At 36.6% G+C, this 27894-nt stretch overlaps 1 protein-coding gene across 3 annotated transcripts; it reads right to left on the reverse strand.

Annotated features, from left to right (window-relative positions):
- Positions 1-543: 543 nt before the first annotated feature.
- On the reverse strand, positions 544-27094 carry LOC109098805 (adenomatous polyposis coli protein 2-like). Of its 3 annotated transcripts, XM_042733390.1 has the most exons (10): positions 27064-27094; positions 23745-23818; positions 14163-14321; positions 11725-11815; positions 9577-9841; positions 8664-8772; positions 8101-8214; positions 5094-5189; positions 1868-1957; positions 544-1277 (listed from the first exon to the last, which is right to left on the reverse strand). In XM_042733390.1, exons 3-10 carry the CDS (start codon positions 14304-14306, stop codon positions 858-860), a joined length of 1329 nt encoding a protein of 442 aa, XP_042589324.1. In that variant the 5' UTR covers positions 14307-14321; positions 23745-23818; positions 27064-27094; the 3' UTR covers positions 544-857. The 3 variants fall into 3 exon arrangements, with proteins under 3 accessions (XP_042589324.1, XP_042589326.1, XP_042589325.1); XM_042733392.1 differs by lacking the exon at positions 23745-23818 and having other exon boundaries at positions 27064-27074; XM_042733391.1 differs by lacking the exons at positions 23745-23818; positions 27064-27094 and adding an exon at positions 21114-22201.
- Positions 27095-27894: the final 800 nt, after the last annotated feature.

Genomic DNA, 27894 nt, shown 5'->3' on the forward strand with positions numbered 1-27894 from the left:
TAAAAGTATACTTACATGAATTATTTTATAGTATGCTAACAGTATGTATCAAAATATTTTTTCAATCAAAAAATATTTAAGCTATTTAATATATAACAACTAAAAAATGAATAATCGAAGGCCCTGTCCACACAGAGACGCGTTTAGCGGTATACGCATACATTTTGTATCGTATAGATGTTTGGTCCACATGGATCCGGCGCGTTTTGGGAGAGGGAAACCGTTATTTTTTGAAACCGGGTCCCAGAGTGGATAAATCTGAAAACGCCAGCCTTGCGTTTTCGCGTGGACGGCGAATCCGTATATTTTCTGAAATGATTACATCATCAGCCCACGTCTCGCCCCTAGTTGATGTCACGTAACATCAACAAAAGCATGAACAAACACTGAATGATTGTCTTTTTATTAACTAACATTAACAGAAATTAATAAATGTTTTTTCCATGTTCGTTTGTATACTGAGCGCAAGGTTTATGTGCATAGTCCAAGTCTTCTCCATTTTTAGTGTATCTCTGTGGCAGAATTACAGTGCCACCTACTGGTCTGGCATGTATACTATATCGTTTTGTGTCAGTTTTGTGGTTTCGTGTGGACGCAGATATTTCTTGAGACGAGGGGGGAAAAAAGATTGGATAGGGAAACCTCTGTCTTCATGTGGACGTAGTCTAAATCACCATATTGAACCTCTCTAGTAAATCCAATACTTAAAGTAAGTACTTATAAGAAAGTAATCTGATACATACAGTTACTCATAACAGTACTTATAACTTATATGTATAAGCTTTGTCTTTTTGTTCGGAACTTGATATACACAAATAAAAAAATATGATTATTCAAAATGAATGGTAAGTCTCGCATTATATAACACATTGACTATAGCTTAACCAGAGCTCACCTATGCTTTTGCCACCACCAGGTGAGGGGGTACTTAAATGGTTCTCAATCCAGTCACAGCCATTCTCACAGTGTGAGCGGATCTGCTCTAGCACATGAAGAACTCTCATCTCACGACGTGCTTGGCCCTCATCTGGCTGTGAGTACACAATGTTGTGCAGGGCAGCACTGGCTCGTGAACGGGCTTCCCGACTATAGCCCCCTGTCCCAGCTGCCTCCCCAGTTCCACCCTCATGTAGTATTTGCACAAGCAGTGAGACACATCCAGACTTGCGCATAGCAATGCAGCTTTCCTGTGAGCTTGACATTGCCAGAAGGTTACGGGACATCTCTTCTCGATCTCTAGAGGCCAGCATGGACAGCAGCCAAAACACCATCTCCACCTGCAACCCAAACACAATTTAACTATAGCTGACATATGCTGTCTTAGAGTTCATTATTGCACTTATGAATGCTGCATATAAGGTCAGAAATAAAATTACATTGGCTGAACATCCAATGTCTTGTTAAAATGTAGTAAATTAATTTAACATAGATACTAGTCAGTTATGATATTTGCTTGTTTTACAATATGTAGGGTTGCAGAGATGCTGAAGCCTATTTCAGCATCTCGGGCCAAAAGAAGGAAATATCCTGGACAGATGGTCAGTCCATCACAAGACCAACACACAGTGCTGTACAGGCAACCATAAATGTTCACATTTATTTTAATGCATTTGTTAAAATATAGTATGAAGTACAAATAGACAGACTGCTGTGTTTACAGAAAGGCTGATTTAGCCCTTTGTGATACATAGTTAAAATTATAACCTGATCTGTAAGGTTCCTAACGATTCTTCTGTGAATTTTTTAATCTCGAAATATCATTGTATGTAACCAGATTACATTTAGTAATACTGACAAACTGAAAAAAAAACCAAACAAAAAAAAAAAAAAAAAACAACAACAACAAAAAGCCACACAATGATCTTACTTTGCTCCCTGCTTCTCCAGGGGCCTCCAAAGTACCAACACTTCCGGTATCCATGTCAGACACAGATGCTTTTGAGAGGCACTCGGTGCTCTGTGGACAGAGGATATGGTTTATTATTTATTCCTGTTTAGTACAGAAGATAGTTGGGAATTTGGTCTGTATGTCTGAATTAACAAATTAATATTTATTAAAGCAGCAAAGTATCAGTGAAGTACTGAAAATTTGTGCTGTATTAAGACTGATACACACATATTGATAGGGTATATATTCTTCAAAATAAAAAAAAAATGGCGGTCTGTGGCTATTAAACATGAAGTGTCCATAGTACCTTTGATGAATTACACCTGTGACTATTCTGCTACAGAGCTTAATAACATCTCCTTAACACTATTTGAAAAAAAAAAAAATAATTATCATCATCATTTCCATATGCAGCATGGTCTAATATTTTGTACCCAGTGCTATGATATTCATACATTTAATTTTTTTCTGTTTAAAAACTGTTTGAGCATGTGCACAACATTTGCATATGGAGAGTGAATCAGCACCAGTGCCAAAGACCTGATTCGTTCTTTCATGCTCAAACCCATCACTATGGCAACATTTGGCACCAGCTACAAATACAATCTCTAGACAACCAGATTACAAGAAAGGACACAGACATGGCTTGAATGATATTCTAGAGTCTTCAGAATATAAGTGCCCAATAAGCACTGTCCAATTTAAAGTATCCCAGGATCCACCTCATGAAGTTGGTTGAGAGAAAGTCCAGAGGTGTGATCTAGACAATGAGTGCCTACTTTAAAGAACATAAAACATTATTATTAATATTGCTGCATATAAGTTTGATTTGCTGAACAATTTTGGGTACTGAATACTTCCACTTTATTTCATAGTTTTGATGAATATTATTATTCTAAAATCAGTTGAAGAGTCCAGTGAAGGTCCCAAAATAGTGAAAAATCTAAAGCTTTACTCTCTGCATACAATTTAAATGGCAACCTTGTACTGCAGGTTTCATCATATCCTGACTTTATTATTTCAGATTCTCAGCCTTATTAAACAGTAGGCCTCAAGAGCTCATGGTCAGTCTGGTGCAATGTTGAGCAGACAGACAACTGTGCTGCGGTGGGAATCCCTTAGTCTCAGAGAACTATGCTTTAAAATTACATCTTTACACTTGCCAAGCATCCCAGTCACTGAGGAGGAGCCAATAGGAGGCAGCTTGCGGAGGACATACCCTGTTTTCTGCATAGCAACACTGAGTGCCAGTGTGTCATGTGAGACAGTGCCAGGTGAGATTGTGTGGATGTGAAGCTGTGCAAAGAAAATCCTACAAGAATAAAGCTTCTGATTTTCGTAAGCAGAGTAGCCACTGCAGAAATATCTTATGGTACTACAAATACTGTATCATGTTCCATTAGTAAAACACTGAATAACGAGTAAAATTAAATTACAATAAATATTTAATATACAATTTTTATGTAACAGAGCAGTTTATGTAACAGAGCTACACTATAGTGGAAACCACACTTCTAATTTATTGCTTAAGACTAATCCATGATGCTTACAATTTATCATGTTTGTAATTAAAATTAGCAACTGCTAGTGAAGCAAAAGGAAGTGAGTGAAGTTATATAACATATACAGTAATTCCTTTTTCTTTTCTTTTTTACAACCTCCATCCATTACCTGAGCTATAAATGTCACATTTTTAATGGGACTTTTCCAGAAGGCTGGTTCAGTCAACAATGTTCTCTGTGGTTTTGTGTTGCCTCTGGCAATGCAAACCCCGGTAGTTTACAGCATCTATAAATTGTGCTGTGAAAATGCCACTACTGAGAGATAAATAACAGCAGAGAAACTTACTTTGTAGCATTTTGAAGTTACTTAATAATTCACCGGGATGAAATCATTAAAGTGCAGAGAACATATTAGAATTAGAGTTTTTCTGTCAATAACAAGTGTGACTCTGAACATTTCCTGTGTTTACTAAACTATTATACACTACAAATTATTCTTAGTAGTAGTAGTATTAAAACAAATATTTTAAAAAATATATTTTTAAGATTTGTGGTGTTAGAGTCAGGTGCTGTAACTCAATCAAATAAAAAACACACACACACACACACACACACACACACACACACACACACACACACACACACACACACACACACACAAGTATGTATATATATATATATATATATATATATATATATATATATATATATATATATATATATATATATATATATAATAGGATAGGGAATATATATTTATCAATATGAAACATTTTATATAACTTTCTCAAAACTAAAATTTAACCAACTAGTCTGATATTATCTGATAGTATGCCATTATTATTATTATTATTATATATCATTTTTAATTCAAATACTCAACTTTGATTTAGTAGACAAAAGATAAAAAAAAAAAAAATATGGTTTAAAAAACAAAAACTGCTTCACTTCTTTAAACATTTCTGGAAATATATATATATATATGTGACCCTGGACCAAAAAACCTTAAGTGTCTTAAGTGTAAATTGTTCAAAATTGAGATTTACACACCAGAATAAATAAGCTTTCCATTGATGTATGCTTTATTAGGATCAGACAATATTTGGCCGAGATACTGAAAATGGCTGAGATTTGAAAATCTGGAATCTGAGGGTGCAAAAAAATCTAAATATTGAGAAAAAGTTCTTAGCAATGCATATTACTAATCAAAAATGAAGTTTTGATATATTTACGGTAGGACATTTCCAAAATATCTTCATGGAACATGATCTTTAATTAATATCCTAATGATTTTTGGCATAAAAGAAAAATCTATAATTTTGACCCATACAATGTATTTTTGGCTATTGCTGCAAATATACCCCAGCGACTTAAGACTGGTTTTGTGCTCCAGGGTCACATATATATTACCAGTAATTTAAATCTTTAAAACAAGACCTTTTGTTATTTGTTATTATTATGTATTATTTGTATATTTTTATTGTAATCACTGGCCAGTCATCCGGAATTTTTGTACATATACAATATATAAAAAAGAATAAGAAAAAAAAAAGAATAAGAGGTCCCTTTATTGTCATTTATTTCTTTAACTTTTTGTTGGAGCTGTTGTTGTTAACAATATAATAAATTTGGACAATCAACTGAGCATCACAGTTGCATTTTATGATTCAGGCTCAAATGGAGGACAGAGGTGTATAGGTCACCTGAGTCTCTGGTAGAGCACTCTTCTCTTGAGGACCACGTGAGCTGTGGGCCTCCTGAAGCTCTTTCTCCAGCTGCTCCAATCGAGCAACACGAATCTGTACGCAGAAACATATACAGTAATTATTCATACAGTATATAGTGAACATTTAAATGCTTTGTTAATGATACTTTGAGAGAACATTACCCTATACCATTTTATGATACACCACTATTATCTCTGCTAAAAAGCCCAGCTTAGCAATGGAGTTCAAAATGTTACATCAAACCTTTGCTGACTGACCAAATACGTCTTGTTAGTTAGGGAAGTTGGGGACACCAGAATCCAAAACACAATATAAACTGTGCTGTGCTCCCAAAAGCTTTGTAAGCCTAAGAAGTTCGTAAAAACGATCGTACGACTGATCTTAATATTACTGTCTGTTTCCCAAAAGCATCGTAACTTAAGTAGTACTTGAAAATCATCGTAGATGATTCATCGTAGCCCTAAGTGCATCGTAAAAAGACCGATTTATGCGGTCACCTGCAGGACAATCGGTAGATTACACCTTTAAGTTTATTCAAGTGCAATGTGATTATAATATAAGGATTTGATTGTACTTTATTGTACATTTTATTACTCGTTTTTTGTTGTTGTTGTTTTATTTTATTTTTTTGCAAATGAATATATAAATTAACTAACTAAAAAGGGCAGAAAAAATAGAAATACACATCTAAATTAAATGACGGAAAAATAAAAAATGTAATTAATAAAAAAAACTAAATGTAGGAAATATGCTTCCAAGACTTTGGTGGTGGTGGTGGTGGGGTGGGGGCGGGTTGTTGGGGTTTGTCAATGACTTGCTGACATGCATGAAAACCAGAAATGTATTGGACCCGGAAATAACATCTCTATATTATATCCTGTAGTACTATAATATATACATATATATATATATTAGTGGTGGGCATAGATTAATTTTTTTTTAATCTAGATTAATCTCACTGTAATTAATCAAGATAAATCTAGATTAAAATGGCTCATTTGAATTCTGCCGAAGTCGTCAAACATAGTAGTTTGACGACGACTCTTCCCCTGCGCTACATTGCTTGGCCCGGCATCTTCTATTTGCGTTTAGGTGGTACTTGAGATTGGAAGAACTCCTACAGTAAACTAATTCCGCATTGCACAAGTTGCAATAAACCTTACGCCCTGTTTCACACATACTCCGTCTGCAGTGCGTATGCGTTCCATTTTTTTTTACGCACCCACGGATTCCAGCGTTCACGCGGTTGTGGTCCGTCAGTGCGTTCCAGGAGCGGTGCGTCTGCAGCGCATGACAGCGCATTGTTCGCGGTAAAAATTAACATGGATTGACACGGAAAAGCAGTAATTTCACAATAAATGTTTACTAATTAAAGCCTACTGTTTTTCACACGCAACACATGGGTTTTGGCTAGGTTTAAAACAAGAAAAAGAGCACCTTTAGATAAACGAGGCAACTTGATATAGGCCTACACACTTTTATGGAAGCAGAAAAACAAAGTTCATTAAGAACCGTGCGATTGCTTGTAATAAAAATATATATGCAAAAGGCACGAGAGTCGACTGTTTCTGTCAGCGGTGCTTTAATTTTAAATATTTGCGATATCCCAACAAGAAAAGTAGGCTAATTGTTGTGTTTAAATGTTTTGCTGCTTGCTTGAGCAGCTTATTATACAAACCTAGAAGTCAAATGGAAAATTAAAATGTTGTTTATATTTATTAAGTTTAAACTAATGTCTATGATTATGAAATGTTACTGTTCTGTAATAAGAGGCACATTTTTTTTTTTGTTTTTTTTTTTACATGGTTTGAAATATAGAATGATGAACAAATGTTGTGTTTGTGCAATAAACAGCCGTGGATCAGTAGCGGACTGCAAACGAGTCCTGTGTGAAAGCACAATGAGTCCGTGCTGCTTCTGCACCACATACGAAACGCACACGGACTGCATACGCACTGCAGATGGAGTATGTGTGAAACAGGCATGAGTCTTGTCGAGGTTTTTTTTTGACTCGTAGAAAATGCTCTTAAGCACCTAAGATCAATCGTTTGATCTTTTACTGCGTAAGAGCATTTTCTATGAGTAATTTTATGAACGTTCGTTATTGTTTCATGTGTGTTTCCCAAAAATGCACTTAACACAGTTGCACGTAGTCATGTTTTAAGTGCTACTTAGGAGTCGCTATCCATTTATCAAGTGCTGAAATGTCACCTTATCGAATGGATCTTAATTGTCGTAGGCTACACGCTCGTTTATTGAAATGTTAAGACAGCTTGAATATAATATAATATAATATAATATAATATAATATAATATAATATAATATAATATAATATAATATAATATAATATAAAAGTTATAAGTATATTTGTAGAGACTTTATTCCCAGGCTCAAGATGGCTGCACATCAGTAAGTTATTGACAGTATTTTGTTGTTGTTGTTGTTGTTGTTTTTAGTTTATCCCTATTTTTCCCAGTCTTTGAAGCATGTTTCTTACATTACTTTTATAAGTTTTTTGTTCAGTCATCTCATTTAGATGTGTATTTGTATTTTTCAGTTTTCTGCCCTTTTTAATTATTTCATTTATAAATTCAAATTTAACTATAATCACATGAATAAAGCACTTGAATAAAGTTAAAGGTGTGATTGTCCTGCAGGTGACCGCATAAATCTTTCTTCTTACGATGCACTTATGGCTTTACGATTACTCTAGAGCACTTCAAGTGCTACTTAAGTTACTATGCTTTTGGGAAACAGACCATAATATTAAGATCAGTCGTACGATCGTTTTTACGAATTTCTTAGGCTTACGAAGCTTTTGGGAAATGCAGCCCTTGGATGTTTGAGTGTCAGTATTGTGGTTCAGGTCAAGTGTTGATAAAAGTGTGACGTGTTTGTGTCAGACAGGTGACATTTAAGCTGGATTTACAGCTGGAACTTTGTTGATGAAAACGTGGCATTAAATCTATAATCTGTTCTTACTTGTGTTCTCTGAACCATCTCGTCGCTGGTGCCGAAACGTTCCTCCATCACGGAGCGCAGTTGTTGAGCTTCGAACTCCAGCTGCTGGCGAATAAAATCCACCTGTATGGAGAACTGTGAAGCACAGAAAAATGCCCAGATATCATCTGTACTGTATGCATACTATTCTTTTTACCATGATCAAACCTCTAGAGACAGGAAAGAGAACTACAGACTGAACAAACTATTCTATAAAAACATTTAATCAGCATGCTTTTATTGTATGGAAAAGATCTGCACAAAAAATATTCTCCTTTTGTGTTCAAAGAAAAAAAAAAATCATAGATTTTAAAAACAATATGTTAGTAAGTAATTAATGACAAATATTTACTTTTTGGCTGAAATTTCTCTTTAAGAATCAGTGTTGTTACTTTAAACCAGACAAGGGACACCTGACTCAAAAAATCTAGGTTTAGGACAATCTGTTGTCATTAGCAGCAAAACCAGGTGACCTAATTTTTGGCTACAGATGCACACAGTCCCATCAGTGAGTAATTGGGGTGGAAGTTGTTTAGGCTGCTTACCGTATCAAGCCGCGGCAGTTCGGACAGTCTCTGAGACAATCCTTGCAGCTGTGAGTAATACCACCGCCGCTCTCTCTCCTCTTTCTCTATCTCACTCAGCAACATGGACCTAAAACACACAAACACACACTTCTGAAACCTGAAATTAACTGTACTCCAGCAGCGTTGGGCAGAATTCAGAATTTAAGAACTAAATCAGTTTTGTGAGTATGAAATTAAATAGAATTGGCCACAGACCAAAGGGTGTTGAAATAGACCTCAATTTGTATTACACATTTTATTACTTAGGAGTTTTATTACTCCTTTCTTGTGACAAATTTGGAATAATCACCAATTATGCATATGTATTCCTTTACATGTAGAATAAGTTTATTCCTCAGCTGATTAGACATAAAATATACACACAACTATTCAAAAGGTCAGGGCTAGTTTTTGATTCATAAAATCTTAATAGATGTATGCTTAATATTTTTGTGGAAACCATTATATATATTTTTTAGCATTCCATGATAAAAATCATTTTTAAAAGAACAACATTAATTTGAAAAGTATATGCATGACTTGTTTCCTTTTTATTATTATTTATTATTATTTTTATTATTATTATTATATTAAGTTTATTTATTTTTTTCATAACAAAATGTTAGGAAATGCATATAATAATATAACTTTTTGTAAGTTATATACATTTGAAATTTACAGTTGAACTGTTGTCCAGCTCTTTAAAATGAGAGTGCCAATTTCCTGTTAAACCACCTACTTTTCACTAGCAATAGCAAGTAATTTTGGTTCATTGATGTGACCTAAACTAAAGGCCACTGGTTATTAAAGTGGACAAACCCTCTAAAGGAAATAACACTTCCCTTAAAAAAACGAGACAGATGATTAGAGTGTTTGGAGGTAATGATCTCACCTCTCTTTACAGAGATCCTCTAAGTGCTGGGCAGTGATACGGCCTTCTCCAGTGGCCTGATGAGGGTTCCCAGGGTGCACAGCTGTGCCCTCTCCAGATGCAGGTGAGGACTGGCAGGACGGTGGACAGGCGGGACTCCTGGCCCTGCCGATGCTCAGTCTCTCCTCACCTTCTCCTACCTGGCTAGCCATCATCTCTGGAAACATACGCAGGTTGTGAGGCTGGTACTTGAGCTCGTAGTAGTTGGTCAAGTCCATATGCAGCTCTAGAAAAGCAAGAAAAATCAAAGATTTTATTATTATTATTTTTTTTTTTATAGATTCTTTAAGTATTTAGGATGTGTACAATTAGCTAAGAACCATTTATTTTGCTTTAGTGCTTGCATATTAAATAGTATCCTAGTTTAAATATTTACTATAGTCTTCTGCCTTCAAGAATTAGAGCTGGGTTAACAATATTGATTTATTTAGATTAATTGTTCTTCATTTTGAGTAACCAATATCAATTCTTAAATCCCAAGACTATGCTGTTTTCTGCTGATGCTTGAACATAATTTCACAAACATATTTGTAGTGTGCCTGCTATTCAGTAATCACAATAAGCTTTGTGCTTTGTTACTTTCAAATTCTGGCAATTTTCTAGTAAACAATTCAAACAATAAATACTGCCTCAGTTTAAATGGCAGCACAAAGCTGACGTGAAGCGATCATCTATTCCCCTCTACTACTAGTTATAGCACAAAATAAATATCAGAAGGTCTTTTGAAAGAAAGAGTGTGACTTAATGAAATTTATCATGTCTCATGTAATCACTCAGTCACTGTTTTAACTACGAAAAATGCCTTTAAAACGGCTTGTAAACAATGTCACATGACGTTACATTTACCTTTTAACATTCATAATATAAATATAACATATGAACAATATTATATATTTATTATATTTTCACTTAATCTTCATTTATTGATGTCTTCATCATTTAATGTGTGTTAAATATTAAAACAGTGTACAACGTTGTACACTGTAGAATGCAAAATTGATATAAAAATGCCTTATATGTAGTTTAAATGTTTGTATACAACATTTTTGTTTTCTTTATTATTATATATAAAAATAAATAACAATGTAATTTAATAGTTTGGATTTAACCTTTAATATTACAGTAATGTACCAATACCGACAGGGTTCCCTGTATGGTTTATAGTTTTCCTTAAAATAATTTACATGTACTGTACCTGATATATAGTTTATCCAAATGATATCGAATCATACCAAGAGCTTGTGAACTGAAATCGAATTGAATCGTGAAATCTTTATCAATAGCCAAGCCAACCAAGAACCATAAATAGAACTGAATGTCCTTAAAATGATTCAGTTTCAGGATTTTATAAAAACTGAATGAGAATCAGTTGTCTGTTTCCTTCGCAGCATGTCACTCTCATGTATGTTATACAGTTGCCAGGACAATTATGTGAATTGATTAATGCAAAAATATATGCACCCTCACGGACCCAAAGAGTACATCAACAATAAAATGGCTTTTATTTTAGCTAATAGAAGAAAATTCATATTCGCTTAGATGCTGTGGCATGTCCTCAATACAGTGTTGAGTGTTCAGTGTTAAATTGAAAGAGTTTTGCAAAATATGACATGACTGCTGTGCAGTTCTGATCTGCGATCACAGGACACGTTTGGTGCAGGTAAACTGCACCCATAGAAGCATTAACCTGTTAGATTAACCAGTTAAATCCACTGTTTGGGACAAAGGCATGTAACTTTTGGTGATTTGTTTAAACAGACTGTTTAAATTTGAGTGAATTCTATGAACAATGTATGCAGAAATCCGGGTTAATTTTAGTATCTGTATAATTCTGTGATATATTTATTTTATATATACATTTACATTTACATGTAGTCATTTAGCAGACGCTTTTATCCAAAGCAACTTACAAATGAGGACAATGGAAGCAATCAAAAACAACAAATTATATAGTATAAATAATTATTTTGGAACATACCTTGTTCATTTATCAAAAACATAAGTAAATAACTAAAGAGTAAGAAATGAATATATTACAGTTAAGATAAATGCTACAGTTAAATTAATTATGATGGCTATGTAGAGAAGTGAATAGACTTCCTGCAGTACCTTTGAGCTGGTCCAGCACATCAGTTCTGCCTGAAGAGGCAAGAGTTCCGGCCTCCTGCTCCAGTTTACTCTGCAGCTGCCTCAGAACCTCCTATTACAGCAAAAAAAAACAAAAAAAAAAAAAACACAAATAAATAAGCAGCCGGCAGTCTTTTGTTTGCCATTGGAGTCCTCTTGTATTTCAAAGTAAAAAGAGAAATTCTCATAGGCACTTATGACCTCATATTTATAATGTATGCATCACTCTGTTTGAGAGGAGAACTGACTGCGAGAGTGAACAGATTTGGCAGGGATTACACTCAGCATCTGGGCATGTGGGCCACTGTGGAATCATGGGATACTGAATATGACCCATGTATCACCTATAATCTCATGAAAGCATTTGCTGAATCAGTTTCAATCGATGATTTTGTGTCGCGAATGGCTTAGAGCATTTCCACTACATAAATAAATTAACCTTTAGAGTACGAGCTGAATTTTTAAAATGGATCGGTAAAGGTTAGTTAGTCAGTTAGTTAGTCAGAATGGAGATATCCAACACATTTTAATTATTATATACACTACAACACACTAGATTGGGGTTGGTAAGATTTTTTAAATGTTCTTTCAAATGTTTAATGCTCACCAAGGCTGCATTTATTTGAATAAAAACTACAGTAATATAGTGAAATATTACATAACATATTTACTGTTATGTAATATTTTATTGACATTTTAAAATATGAACATACTTTAAAATGCCATTTATTTTTGTGATGGCTGAATTTACAGCATATGAATGTTGCAACAGTTAACATTTGAAATGAATAGCTATCTATAAGTCAAACAAAAATTGACAGAACAAAGCTGCTGATTCCTAATGAGCTCTTCAGGGGTTTTATTCCCTATAGAATTGATGTCTCCAAGCATTTCAACTGACAAAAACACACATGAATCTGCTTCTTTCAACCTACACACAGCCTTTTAAGTGTATTTCCTCATCTGATGAATATTAGTGCGATCTTCAGTGAATTTATGTGGTTTGTTGGTGTGACTTCATGTGCAGAATCACTTAATATGAACAGGAAAAAGACACTCCCATTTTACTGGAACTCGAAAGCTGAACCGACATCAAGCTTATGTAACACATCAAACATTCTGCAATTTAAGACTCGGAGTCAATAATAAAATGAGTTCCATGTTCTAATGGTTGCCTTCTCTGCTCAACTGAGAGCTGTATTGGGCAACAGTGATTTAAAATGTGCTCAGACATCATTCAGCTGGACATTCATCATTAGAGTCTCCAGACATTTTGTGGAAAGTGGGTCATGGCCGAGACAAACGCATGCAGTAGAGACTCACTCCTCACCACACAGATCTACCCTTCACACTGCTCAACCAACAGTATTTTATAAAATATTTATGTACTTCATATATATTAGAATTGTAGAAAATATCAAAATTATCACACATTCTGAACAGACAATATTCCAAATGAATAAATGTGTTTTGATGTTTAGATTTTTTACAAAGTGTTTTTCTAAAATAAATAAATAAATATTTTTTAATTGTTTGAAATACATATGAAAATTCTAAATGTCTCAAACTCAAAGCATTCTACACAGTCCAAAAAGACACTTTATTGAAACTAATCCTTACCACACAAAAGCAATGTTAATTCAGAAACAAACCCATCTAGTTGATGAAATGGCGTAATAAATTAATATAATATATTCAACAATACATATATAACAAATATAACAATACAAGAGCAAACTGTAAAAATCAGCCAATTACTGGCTGTTCCTGGCATAGTTTTTAACTCAATCTAAAACCATTAAAAAAATTTATATATATAGGTTATATTTGGTTATATACATATGTGTTTGGTTACAATATATATATATTTTTCCATCCCAGTTTTATTTAAAAAGAGAACTAAATCAAGCTATTTGTATGCTGATTTTCTAAAGACTGCAAACTATGTTGCTCTGTGTTTCTTTCAAAACATTGCTTTTTTGGGTAATTCAACAAGTCAACTTGTCAGATGTTGTGCTTAACTAATAAGCCTTTAACCAGAGAACTGACCAGTTTGGTCAAACAATAAAAATTTAAGAAAAGTGCAGAGTAAATAGCAAACCTGCCTGTAAACTTTTAAAAATCTCTTGATTATTAGCTGTGCAATTTTGCTAGGTGAAATGGCTTCACCTTAAGGTCTACAATCATTCTCAAATATTATCCTGACCTTGCTGACTTTGCAACCTTACCCATGACAGCTTCGGTTTTATGCTCTGTTTTATGCTTTAGAAGCATATACAAAACATTCAAGCAAAATCAAAGATCTACTATCACGCCTGACTCCAGCTCATGGACCATGTTCATAATTGGGTGGACCAGGCCTCCTTGAGGAGCCAAGGCTGTCCTTTTAATAAATTTGTTATAATCTGAGCTTCACTCACCTTCATGTCAGAGGTTTCATTCTCCAGCTTGGACAGGTGGTGTGAGTTGTCCTGAAGCTCACGGCGCAGGTGAGAGTTCTCCTTACGGAGATCCTCCACCTGCCGCACCAGCTGGTCATAGGAGGCCGTTGGGTATGACATCATCACTCGATGGGATCCCTGAGAAGGTCAGAGGGCAGGGGTCAGGCAATGCAATAACGTCCCTAGGTTCATTAAAACATATCAGTTTTTGTCAAATACCTTTTTTTTTTTAAAGTCAGTAAATTGATTAAATATACAAACTACCCCAAATCTGCCAAGTTATCTGATTGGTCAGTTTATTTATAGTTAAAAAAAAAAACCTGCAGAAGGAAAATAAAAGATTTACCATTTTCAAGCTATGATGGTGTAGGAATTTTAAATTCTTTCCATTACTATTCTACACTCAAAAAAAGTGAACCGACTGGGTCTTTATATATATATATATATATATATATATATATATATATATATATGTGTGTGTGTGTGTGTGTGTGTGTGTGTGTGTGTGTGTGTGTGTTTGTGTTTGTGTGTGTGTGTTTATTATTTAGTCTACCAGTTCTAACCAGCCTGATCAAGACAGTCTCACAGACTAAATCTAGGACCGACATCTGGTAGTCCAGCTACTGAACCATGTCAGCCAGATTGGACCAGCGAGGACCAGATAACAACCCAAAAATGGGTAAATAATATCTGGGGTGTTGTCAGGGCTCTTGACCTCTCAGGCACATTTCATACTGCAGGCAGCAAATGTCACAATGGTGAATTAATCAGCTGTCAAATTTAGATAAGGCCTATTTCATATTTCATCAGTGTTCACACTTAACAGGCCTGAATTTACTTCATGTGTGGCTTCAGGTCAGATTGGCCACTATTAAAGAGTAAACTCATATAAAGCCAAAAAGAGCAAGTGAGCATACAGGGCTGTACAGTGCAACATATATGTCCTAGCGGAGCTCTGGGGAGCGGATGCCTCAACAACTCTCTGTAGGGAGAGGAGACCTGACGACACTTGCAGAAACGGTCAAGCCTTTGGAGCGGAGGCCTCAGCATGACAACTCTCCAATGAGAGGAGGCCTGACTACAACACTCCATACTCCAGACATCCTGTAAGAAGGCTCATGTAGAGACCACCGCTCACTGATACAGTCCTAGCAGAGTTCTGGTGAACGGAGGCCTCAGAAACTCCATAGCGAGAGGAGACTTAACAACGCTTGCAGTGACCAAAAGGAGGGCCCACACAAAGAGCTGGTACCACAGCCTGTAAAGGGGGCGTGAACACAGACCTCCCTGGTGGTTGATGTAAGAAACCACCGCTGTGTTGTCGGTGCACCCAACACACGGTGGCCTCTTAGGTCCAGGAGGAAGTGTTTTAATGCTAGAAACTCAACCAGCATCTCCATGCAGTAGATGTGCCACGTGAGACTCATGACTGCATCCAACCGGTGAGGGAGGCATCTGTCCTTAGCCTACACGACAACAAGGAGTCCCCAACACTGGGCCCTGAGACAAGAACCAAGGCTTTCTCCACATGCCTAAGGCACGAAAGCATTGCCACATGACCTTGATCATGCAAAATGGGTTGCCCCTCAGGGAAAACTCCTTGGTCTTGAGCCACCACTATAGGGGTCTCATGAACAGCAGGCCAAAATGTATCCCGTTGGATGCAGTTGCCATCAGACCCAGCAGTTTCTGAAACTGCTTGACATTGAGTGACCGGCCTTCTCTCACTCTTGCGATTGCTATGAGGATCGATTCAATCCAAGCAGGAGACAAATGTGCCTGCATCCTGGTCGAATCACACACCACGCACAGATAAGTGGTTCTTTGTAATGGAGAAAGCACACTTTTCTTGGCGTTCAGTCTTAACCCCAGCTCTTATATAAGGGCGAGAATGACATCTCGATGCAGAATCACCGTCTGCTCTGACTGAGCCAATATCAACCAATCGTCTATATAATTCAGTATGCGGATGTTCTGTAGTCGCAGTTGGACTAGAGCAGCATCCACATACCTGGGGAAAGTGCAGGGTAAGAGTGCAATAAATGGCTGTGAAAGGAAGAATCCAATATTGGTAAGTGAACCTCAAGAACTTCCCGTGTTGAGGAAGGATGGTAAGCATGGATCTTCAGTGAAGTGAGTGAAGTGACGTGACATACAGCCAAGTATGGTGACCCATACTCAGAATTCATGCTCTGCATTTAACTCATCCAAAGTGCAGACACACAGCAGAGAACACACACATACCATGAACACACACCCGGAGCAGTGGGCAGCCATTTATGCTGCGGCGCCCGGGGAGCAGTTGGGGGTTCAGTGCCTTGCACAAGGGCACCTCAGTCAGCCCGAGACTCGAACCCACAAACTTAGTGTTAGGAGTCAAACTCTCTAAAAATTAGGCCACGACTTCCTCCCATGCAAACCAGTCCTCGGACCTGATCTGAGATACGACCTGATCTAAAATAGGATGCAATCACCCCTGCGGAGAATCAAGCCTGCAGGAACTCCAGCACTGAACCGACCAGGCAGATCGAGCTGGCGATCTCTGCACCAAAAAGTGAAAAATTGCCCTTTCAGGGTTTACACCCATCCTTCTTTGGAACAATGAAGTACCGGCCTCCCTGCATGAGGAGGCACCACCTCGATGGCCTCCTTCCTCAGGAGAGTGTTTAATTCCTGTTCCCTTACCAGAGCCGGCAGTCTGCAGGAACCATTGTGAGACATTTGGCAGAAGTCTCCACACTGCCAGAAAGTCTACTAAGAGAATCAGTCGCTTGAGACTGACCTCTGGTGTACTTAGTGTGGCTAGGTTAGTGCCCTGAATTGGAGAACTGGCAGGAGACGGCCGATCTAGCTGCTCTAGAGACCTCCTTGGAAGTAGCGAGCCTCTCCTAGAACCGCTACGTTTCCGGGCGGAAGCTGAGCTAAGCGCTTGCTGGAGACCACTGTGCCCTGAAGCACCAAAGGTGGCAGTGTTGACAGCCCGTCTCCTGAGGGCACTGAGGAGAGACGGACACAGTATGATGAGGTGTATCCCGCTCTTCCCCAGAGGGGCCTGCCCACAGAAGCCCTGAGCCATGGGGATCAGGACTTTCTTTGGCCGAAGTCCCCATTGAAAATGACGGTCCTCAGACCCGTCATCTCCTCTGAAGACTTAGACTGACACAATCAGAGCCTGCTCAGGGCAGGACCCAAAGATACACGTATCGCAGGGGCTCCCATACTGCCAGGTAACCCACTTAGGGAACCAGTCTCTCGAGACTGGCCTCTGAAGTACTTAGAGCCCTGAAGCACCAGAGTTGGCAGGCTTGACAGACTGATCTCCCAAGGGCACTGAGGAGAAACGGGCACCATAAGATGAAGTGTACACCGCTCTTCCCCAGAGGGGCCTGCCCTCAAAAGTCCTGGGCCATAGGCGTGAGGACATTTTAGTCAAAGACTATCCAGCGAGAATGACGGTCCATAGATCCGCCTTCTGTTTAAAAGCCTTCAGCCTGGGAGCGCCACTCTGACTCCCAATATTCTGGAGGAGTACGAGAAGTGACGCTCCCCAAATGAGGAGCTGGAGCTCATCACCTTCCACAGAGGAAGACAGGTGTGCTCTCACTTGAGATTTTTTTTTTTTCACTGCATTTAGAGAGTGAAGGAGGAGAAAGGGTGAAGCCCGTCTCCGGTCCCTACCAAATAATATAAACATATATATATATATAAATAACTTCTCAAAGCCAGATAAATATACATAGTATATAACAAAACAAAATATTCGAAACCCTGAGTAAACAGAGCCCGGGGTTATTCTTAAGAATGACCAACTTCATTTGTATGCAGACCGTATACTTGCATAAGAAGTGCATACCATACAGCAAATTGCTCAACTGCTTGATTGCTTGTATTTTTGTAAAATGTAAACTATATTGTTAACTGAGTTTAATCTGCTGAATGTGACCAGGCATGAAGAAATTAAGAATGTTAACACTGATTTTCTGTAAAACTGCATTGAAAAGACATGTTTTGTGAAAAGCACTATACAAATTTGACTTGAATTTACATTCAATCTCAAAAAAACAAATACAGCGTTTTTGTATACAAAAAATATGAAAATGCACATGCCACGTCTGGAATACACAATGAAAGCAAAGTCTGCCTTTAAGCTTGTGGATGGTCAAGTTCCAAAAAAATCATCACCAAGCCATCTGTCTGTATGAGCAGAGCCTCCTTGCGGTTGATATGACAGGTTTGCATTATTCACGGCTGTGTTAATTCTCCCTGTGACTGGCGCCAGTAGCTCCTTCAACCCTCTTTCACCATCCCCCACTATAGTCCAGATCAGGAAGACATTAAACATTTCTCTACGCCACTTGCCTTCTCTACTATCCCTTGCTTTCTATCTGTTTTTCTATGCTCCCATCCCTCCAGTATTAACAGACATTCACATACCCTAAGCACTTCCTAAGCATTTCCTTTTTATCAGTTGTGGCCATGTTTGTAATTGAGATTTACAGTATAGAGGAGGAAAATGGATGTCTGTATTTGTGCCTGTGAAATGCTGTCTTCAAACAGAGCTGGGGAATGGGGAGGCTTCAACCTCAAACATTTTTACAGTGGAGTCTACAGCACCAATGTCCTAATATTAACTTGATGATAATACCACTATAGATGAAAGTTTAGCACAGCACAACATCGTAACTTATGATGCAGGATGCCCATCATAACTTAACATGCCCTAAAATAGTTCAACACATCTTAACACAGTCTAAAACTCAGCTTAACCCACCCAAACACAGCCCAGCACACTATATAACATATAGCCCATCACATATTAAAACAATATTAAAACAGTCCCAAACATCTTAACAGACCATAACATAGCCTTAAGTCCTTAAAGAGTTTTCATTGAGCACAAAAAAGAATTCTTGTAGCTTCATAAAATTACGGTTGAACCACTGATGTCACATGGACTATTTGAAACTGTCAACATGATCAGATGCACTTTATATAAGTAGTCTGATATACTATTATAAATACCTCATTTATACATTACAAACTTAATGTTACTGTTTGGCCATCTAAATATTAGCAACAGTACCAATTTGGATATATGCTCAATTTGGGCCTCTGAATAAAACGAAGTTGTTTTTTTCTTCTTCATGTATGAGGCCCATATTTCACATTATATATTTCATACTATATAAGCCATTTTTTGTCAAAAAAAAAAAAAACAAAAAAACAAACAAACAAACAAACAAAAAAACCTGTTCCAACTGCTGAAAAAACAAACCAACAAACACTTATGACAATCTTATAACAGTCTTAGTTTAACATGCCCAAAGATGAATCAGCATAGCTTAACACAAACCTAAAACAGTCACATACAGCTTAACACATTAAATTAGGGTGACCAAACATCCTCTTTTTGGACCTAAAAAATGCGTCTGGCCAGGATTTCTATATCGCCCAAAATGTCAGAGTTCCGGCTTTTGTCTCCACACTTGCCATTCACTGTGTGCATTTTTGTATCAAAGCCCTGCATGGGACTGTTTTCTTAATCTCGCTCCCACTGAATCTCTGACCATTACTGTCTGCTCCTGCAAACATTCTAATATTGAAAATAATTTTTGAGCATCAGGGAGCCGCTATGTATATGCCGAGAGTATTTAAATCACTTTGGATGCAGCTCATGTTGGATGCAGGGTTGCCAAATCCACATTTTTTTTTTTTTGCATGGAATTGGGCTGATTTTAAACTGTTGTGGTGGGTTGATTTTCTCCACTGGGTTAAAGGTTTGAAATATTGTATAAATGACATTTGACTGAAATGCTTGTATTGAAACAGTTTGCGTTCTACCTATGATAAAACTGTGGTAGATGTTAAGTTTTGTGAAGGACGGCCACTGGTAGGAAGCCTTTTAGCTGTGTTTATGATCAATCTGCATAACAGTGACTGTAAAATATTTATTTTAGATATGGAAAGGACATATTTTGACCCTCAACAAAACCTCACCTACCCCTCCCTGTCTACATCCTGCCCCCACTGTCCTCTTTTTTGAAAACTCAAATATGGTCACCCACATTTAACACAATACAACACATCTTAAATAACAAGCTCTCAAGTGCCCACAGATGGGCGTTTTCAAAAGAGCACCTGGCATTTTCACAGCCTTTTGCTGCCCAACACAGCTTAACACACACTAACACAGGCCAATACACCCAACGTATCTTAACACGACCCTATATAAGCTTAATATGCTGTCAATAAGGTCACAGATTGTTTTTGAACTTATTTTCAGAATGCAGTCACATTTTTGTCCCCATAGTACAAGGAAGTCTGACTGATTACTAACAACAATTGGTAATACCCCACCTACTGTTCAAGTCGCATTCAACATAATGATGCATAAATGTGCACATGAAAGAGAGATTTATTAAATGATTTAGATTAAGGTTGCCAGAATAGTCCACAACCAGGCCAAACTAGCCCAGTCAAAACCACCTTCGGGGAGTTCCACCTTTGTTGAAATTGCATTCCAAAGGTTTAAGTGGTTTCACATATAAATAAGGGTTTTATATATATTACACATTTATGCTCCAGTAAATTAGATCAATGATTCAAGCACCTATTCCCCTCATCCACCTACCCACCCCCACACACACCCAGACAGCCTAACACAATGTAACACACCTCATTAAAGCCCAATGTCTCTTAACACAACACAGATCAAAATACATCTTAGCACAGAATAAAACACTAAAATCTTTCAGATTCATCATTTCTAATAAAACAATTGGTTTGGATGATATTCTTAATGGAGATGCCAGCACAGATACAAAATCCCAAGGCATTCACTGCAATCACGACAATCCTCTAATTGTCTAAATTAAGTCTCTGTAATTCTGCTCTAATAGCCCTCCATTAGTCAAACAAAGATTTACTCACAAACAGACTGCTGCGTTCTCCAGACCGGACAGATTCCAGTCTCAGCCAGTGTTAAACTACATTAGCAGAGCCGGCCAGACCCCAGGACATTCACTCAGACCTCTCTGGAGGACATTGTGCCTTTATACGCTCGGGTGAGGTCCATCTAAGGACAGGCTGGATTATGTAAAGATAACACATAACCCGAAAATCAATCCATTAAAGTTCAGACTCACAGATCAATGAAGAAAACCAATTTGCCCGGAACACAATGGCCAGAGCAGTTGCTGATTTTGACGCAACTGCTTTTAGATCATGAGGACACAGCTAACAGAGCATCAAACTGTAAGTTCAGCAGGGTTTGGACAGCATGAATTAATCTGGACAGCACAGGACACCCTAAATTGAAAGCTGATGCCTCTGATAAGATATAAAAAAGAGGGGGAGAGTGAGCTGAAGAACGGAGAGATGTTTGATGATGAAGCATGCGTGACGGTCCACAGGGATTTAAGCACAGCTGGTTCGTCTTTTTCATCTGGCTAGTCTTGTTCCAGATTTAATAGGCTGAATGCACAACCACTTGGGCACCATGCAGATACTTTAGATGTTTCTGCATTTTAATTGGCTCCTGGAGGTGTTTCAATAACCGTTAAATTAATGAAGTCAGGAGGAGAGGAAATGGCGATATTACTCTTTTGTTAATCTTTTCTGCTTTTGTGCTGTATGTGCTGCAGTGGATGCTGGGTAATCTACTCTAAGATCTATCCCTTGAGGAAAATAACCGGAAGAGTGTTAGTGAGCTGCCAATGCTGGGCAGCAGTTCTCGGTGGTTGCCATGGTAACACCCAATCCCTGCTCTCTTCAGAAGGGAATGCTCTAAAAATCTCAGCATCTGATTTAACATTGTGACGAGACATAAAGTGATACCCAAACGTTCAGTTTGTCTCAATGTATGCACTAATCCTCAGTTCTACAGCTGTATAGCACACCTCCCCTAGGCTACATGGGAAAGACATCCAATATCTCATTACATGACGCATAGAGGACAGATACACACAAGCCCAGGGCAATAAATTAGTCAGCTATAATGGTGCAGCTATTGTTTATTGTACAAGGTGACCCAGGTTTGATTCTAGAGACCAATTCTGTTTCATCAGAGGAAAAAAAAAAAAAAAAAAATCCTTTCCATTATGCAGTTTTCAACATTAATAAATAAATAAATACTGATAAATACTGAGCATCAAATCAGCATATTAGAGTGATTACTGAAGACTGTAGTATTGATGTTGAAAATTCAGCTTTGATCACAGGAATAAATGACATTTTAAAGTATTTTAAAACAGAAATAAGTCATTTTAAATTGTATTATATTTCACAATTTTGTTGTTTTTTCTGTATTTTTGATCAACTAAATGTAGCCGTGGTGAGCATATTTAACTTCATATATGCAAAATAAACCAATCGCAATTACATTATTTTATTTATTTTTATTATTTGCACTATTTGCAAACTGCTTACACAGCCTTTGGCACCCTGAATATGTTCTGACCCTGCAGGTTACACAATCTAAACTTAAAGATATTTGGAAAGAGCAACTGAAACTACACATTAGTCAGGATAAAGCAAGCTTTTGCACCCTTTTACTATATATATATATATATATATATATATATATATATATATATATATATATTATATATATATATATTATATATATATATATAAGTATTATATAATAAAAACGAATAATAATTTTAATAAAAACGTATTTTTTTATATTATATATATATATATATATATATATATATATATATATCGACTTTCTGAAATCACAGAATTGTTGAAAAATAAAATTTCATCCAAGATCTTTTAGTAATGGATAAGTGACTCATACAGTAATTGTTATTGTTTTGACAGAAATGTTTCTGAAAATAATTCTGCTATGACTGAGTGTTTGGAGGTTATGGAAATATAAAATATATACTAGTCAACATTTGAAGTGGATCAAAACCTTTCATCAAAGTTGTCCTAAAACTTAAAACCAAATTGTGTTCTTGTCTTAGGACAAGTTTGATGAACTTGTTTGATCCAATTCAAATGTTGACTACTGTAGTTCAAAGTTTAAACAGATTTCCTTTGTCAGGTGAACAGAGAGTCTGTGATGTTGTGTGTGTGACTCTGATGCACACGTGTGGCTGTGACCGTGTCCTAAAGTCCTCTATAACTGTGATATAACAAGAGCCTGAGGCTCTTCAGTCATGCACACACAACAGTCGGAAAACACGCTAAGACTACAAATGATGCAAAGGTCAGCAAACAGCCTCACTAAACTAAGTAATTTATCACTCTACCAATATATAATATAATAATATCCCTTTCATCTGTTTTTCACTGGTCTGATCTTTAAATATAATATGTTGTATACTTTTTTATATTATATTATATTATATTATATATAAGACCAATGAAAAACTAATTAGATGCAAGAGATAGCAATTAAATGTTATTTATTCAACCACTTAATTTATTATATTTAAGAAAGAAAAAAGAAATTGTATCCAGACATGCACTGAGCACAGGGTTTCTGATACAATGAACTAAAGTAGGCCACAAGCAGCGGGAATGAGAACAAAGAAGATGGAGGATGCTTACCCTCCTCCCCGCTCCCTGACCATCTCACAACAACCATTCACTCCTAGACTGTCTGGTTTCCAAGGAAACAACACCTGCAAAGGAAGGGACCATGCCTGAGAATCACGTACCCGAGCCAGCAGGTCATGTGTTTGTTAAGAGACTCGGTTAACCCGACTGTAGCGCTGTACTGTGGACTGTTTGTATAAAATGGTGGCTGCAAATTCAGGCAATTCACCCATCAGCCAAGAGGGGGATAGTGATTCATTCCATTGAGAGTACAAAAACTGAATTATTCCAAAACCAATAACTCTTTTTTAACCAGTCAACTGAATTGTGTGGACTACTTTAAAATTTGAATGAAGGTATTTCTCAAAGCTGATCTTGTGTGAGTGCTGTAAAGCAGTCTCCATGCCAAAAAGCCATCAGTCAACAATGTGTTTATAAGGTCACTGAATTATTCAGTGTAATATTAATGACTCATCACAATGAATTCTAATGGTCAGCAAAATTTTGCAGGACAGGAGAGGTGCTGAAAGACATATGCAACCATACATTTTTCTAACCTTTGCTAAATGTAAAAATAATGATACTCCAGTAACCTTCATCATATACTCCATATCATCAGTTCCAACATTCCTAAAGACAGAAAAATTAAACTGAAGCTCTGAAAATGTGCAAGTATTGATCAATATTGTATTATGATCAGGCTTGAGTGAAACAAAAAAGTGCTACTGACAAGTTTCAGCTTCACATGTCTTTCAACAGAAACACATATCTCCTGGGACATATCAATTTATGCTAACCACAACATGACTAAACCTTCATAAAAATCAGCTTGGACATCATACATATCATGTTTTCCAACACAATCTCATGGTAATTCATAACTGTTTTAAATTTTCCTAAAACCTGCATACCCCCCATTGACAATTAGGTTTAGGAATGGCTCTTCAAGCTTCCTTTTTTTCAGAAAATCATATATGAATCTTATTATACGAGTTCATACAAAATCACCACCTCGTAAAGTACTTATTTTACTTCCTCAGCATATGAGAAAACAAATTACACATCAGCAGCCATCAGACCTTCTATTTAAACATAAATAACATAAAGTAAGCTTTCCAAAATGATATATTCGATTCTGACTGACTGGCCTGGCAGGTATGTATTAAAACCGTTTAGTTCCAAGTCAGTTTAATCACTGTTCTATAGTAATGCTTTCACTGACGCACACAAACACACACATATCACTTGCACACAGAGATCGCACACAGAAACATTCAGGAGCACAGAAACCATGCTTTACAACTTTTAATAATAAAATTGCTTCGATACTGATGAAAATAACCATCATTTCTACCCTTTCAGTCAAAATTGGCACTGCAGACGTCATTAACAGCTTTAACTTGTCAATGCATTTAAATGACCACGGTATTAGCAGGGTAATGCACGGCAGCTGTACATTAAACCATTTTAATGCATTCCTTGGAGGCATTCAGCACACTGGGTAGCTCTTTACATCAACGTCATGCGTTAAAAATCATTTCATGCACAGCTAGCCATTGATTATTCATCGTGATCTCTATTTGACAAATTTTTTTTTTTTAAAGAATAATGATTTTCAATTTATCCACAATCATGCAGCTCTAATACATACATAAACAAAATTAGACTATATATTGTTTTCATACAGATTAACTCTCATTCATTAGAATCTTTTCACCACTCAGGAAGTAAGCTCTTATAGTTTGTTCATAAAGCACAACTATCTTGTCTCTGAATAGTCAGCAATGTTTTACTAGCAATAACATCTCCCAGTGGCTGTCACTTTCTATAATGCTCACATAACATTATGTAAGCAGTTAACTAAGTTGAGTCACCAAGCTGTGCAGGGGTGGTCCAGACATGGGTTTTCATGGACAGTGACTCATAACATCTAGAAATAATGCTGGTTGAATTCAGCCTTTATGCGTATTAACCACAGATAGATGTTGGTGCCTTATTTCAGCCCCATACAGGTTCAGGTTTAGAGTCTCATTGGATCAGGTATTGCTGTGCATTTTTTTCTCTTTCTCAGACACACAGTCTCTCTTAGAATTTCATATATTGTTACAGATCAATCTGGAATATTTGGCCAGGTGCAGCATTCATTTAAGAGATATTTTTAAATGATGTCTGATGAAGGCCTGGATACTGGCAGAAACCATCACATGTATTTTAACCAACAAAGTTGAATTTTTTTCAAGAGTGAGTGCTGCACCTTTTCTAATTGAAATAATGATAGTGTCCATATATAATATGATATACTACATAAATGTTTCCTAATTAGCTGTGCTTGTGTAAATTAATTAAGTTGTAAAAAATTTAACTCAAATCAATATGTCATGCCAATGCATTTATTACAGCAGGATAATGTACAGTCAGCTGGTCACTATAAATTTAAGCTTAAATAGGGTGACTGTCAGTACACTATTCTGTTTACTACACAGCCAATTACAAAATGGCAGATAGAAAGAGAGAAAAAGAATGTTTATGTGTATGTTTATTGTCTGGTAAAGTGGGTATTTTAAGCAACAGTTCAATGCTAAATAAATCTCTATCTATCTATCTATCTATCTATCTATCTATCTATCTATCTATCTATCTATCTATCTATCTATCTAACAAAATAATGATTTTTCTAATAGTTTTCCTTAACTCTGATGGTTATTGAGATGGTTATCTAATTTCAGAATCTGGTTTAGGTTAAACCCAGTTCCTAACAAAAGACTATTTACAATAATGTACTGACAAATCTAATGACATGTAGCTATTCAGCATCTCGAATAATCGTCACATTTTCTTTGTGCTCATACAAAGAAATTCCTTTCTTTGTTTCTATGGGCATCGAATGGCTTCAAATGACTGCTAGGAAGCTTTCATCATAAACTGAATAAGAAAATGACCCTCACCCTCGGGTTTCTGAATATTAAAGCCCATGACTCGGACAGAGCAGATATCCTTGCTGTTTTGTTGTTGACCTTGGCCGTGAAATTTTAGCTGTGATATCAGACAGAGAAATTCTTTCATTTTTAGACCCCTAAAACAACATATTTGTTACCCTCATGCAGATTAATTCGTTAACGCGTAAGATTCGTGGGAAAACGCTTGTGGTGAACGGTCCTCTCTAGCGTCCTCATGAATATTCTCATCAGGACCTCACCACGTCTCACGGACACACAGCGTATACAACCGTCAGATTTACCGTACAAATACCGCAAACATGCATATGTTGTGATACACCTGTCACCCGTGGTTTAACATATTCCCTAATAGACTGAACTGGTTTATATCTTACCTCATGTTCAGCAGCTCTGGTCGTGTATTCTCTGCTGTCTTTCTCTGCTGTCTATCATTCCCGTGATGATGCCCTGCATTCAGTGATGCTGCGCGCTCTGATGTCACGCCTCTCACTCTCTCTCTCCCACACACATACGCTTTTCTCCATCTCTCTCTTTTTATTTTCATCTCAAACGTAAATATTGGCAAGAAAAATACGCAATTACCTCAACTTGCAAACGTAGCTCTGTCGAGAAATGTGGTTGCAGTATGATTAACTGTGAAAATGTATCACACTGTCTTGTACTTTAATAATAAACAACCTAATAGTAGACTAAAGTTTATTTTTAGAACAATATATATATATAATATATATAATATATATATATATATATATATATATATATATATATATATATATATACACGTATAGCTGACTCAGAAAACATCATGTTATTTATTTATTTTACAGTAGCTGTTGTGTAAAAAAAGAACAAAAAACCACTTTCAGTCAAGAGTCGGCTGTATGTAATGAAGGTGCAGTTTAAAATAAAAGCAGAAAAACATATTGCAGAATAAAAGGTCAGACTGTGTCATTATAAATATTATGAATTTATAAAATTGATTCATTTTAATTTATTAATTAATTTAAATAATAATAATAATAATGTAATGTTCTTTACAAAAAAAAAAAAAAAGAACTGTTCAGACCTGTTGTCTTTTGGGACAACATACCCCAATATTGGAAACACAATACTGTTATGGAACACTGCAGATATTAGTTTGTGGAGGATGGTGCTAGCTTGGTCATGGGTTCAAATTCAAGATAAACAAACAATAACAAAACATG

This window comes from Cyprinus carpio, chromosome B11 (assembly GCF_018340385.1).
Source record: "Cyprinus carpio isolate SPL01 chromosome B11, ASM1834038v1, whole genome shotgun sequence".
In the NCBI taxonomy this organism is placed as follows: domain Eukaryota; kingdom Metazoa; phylum Chordata; class Actinopteri; order Cypriniformes; family Cyprinidae; genus Cyprinus; species Cyprinus carpio.

Coding starts and splice junctions, on each gene's coding strand:
- LOC109098805 (XM_042733390.1), bottom strand. CDS start 14,306: ATGATGTCATACCCAACGGCCTCCTATGACCAGCTGGTGCGGCAGGTG. Junction 5,190..8,100: donor AGATGGTTCAGAGAACACAA/GTAAGAACAGAT, acceptor TTCTGCGTACAG/ATTCGTGTTGCTCGATTGGA. Junction 1,278..1,867: donor CTGGAGAAGCAGGGAGCAAA/GTAAGATCATTG, acceptor TTTGGGTTGCAG/GTGGAGATGGTGTTTTGGCT.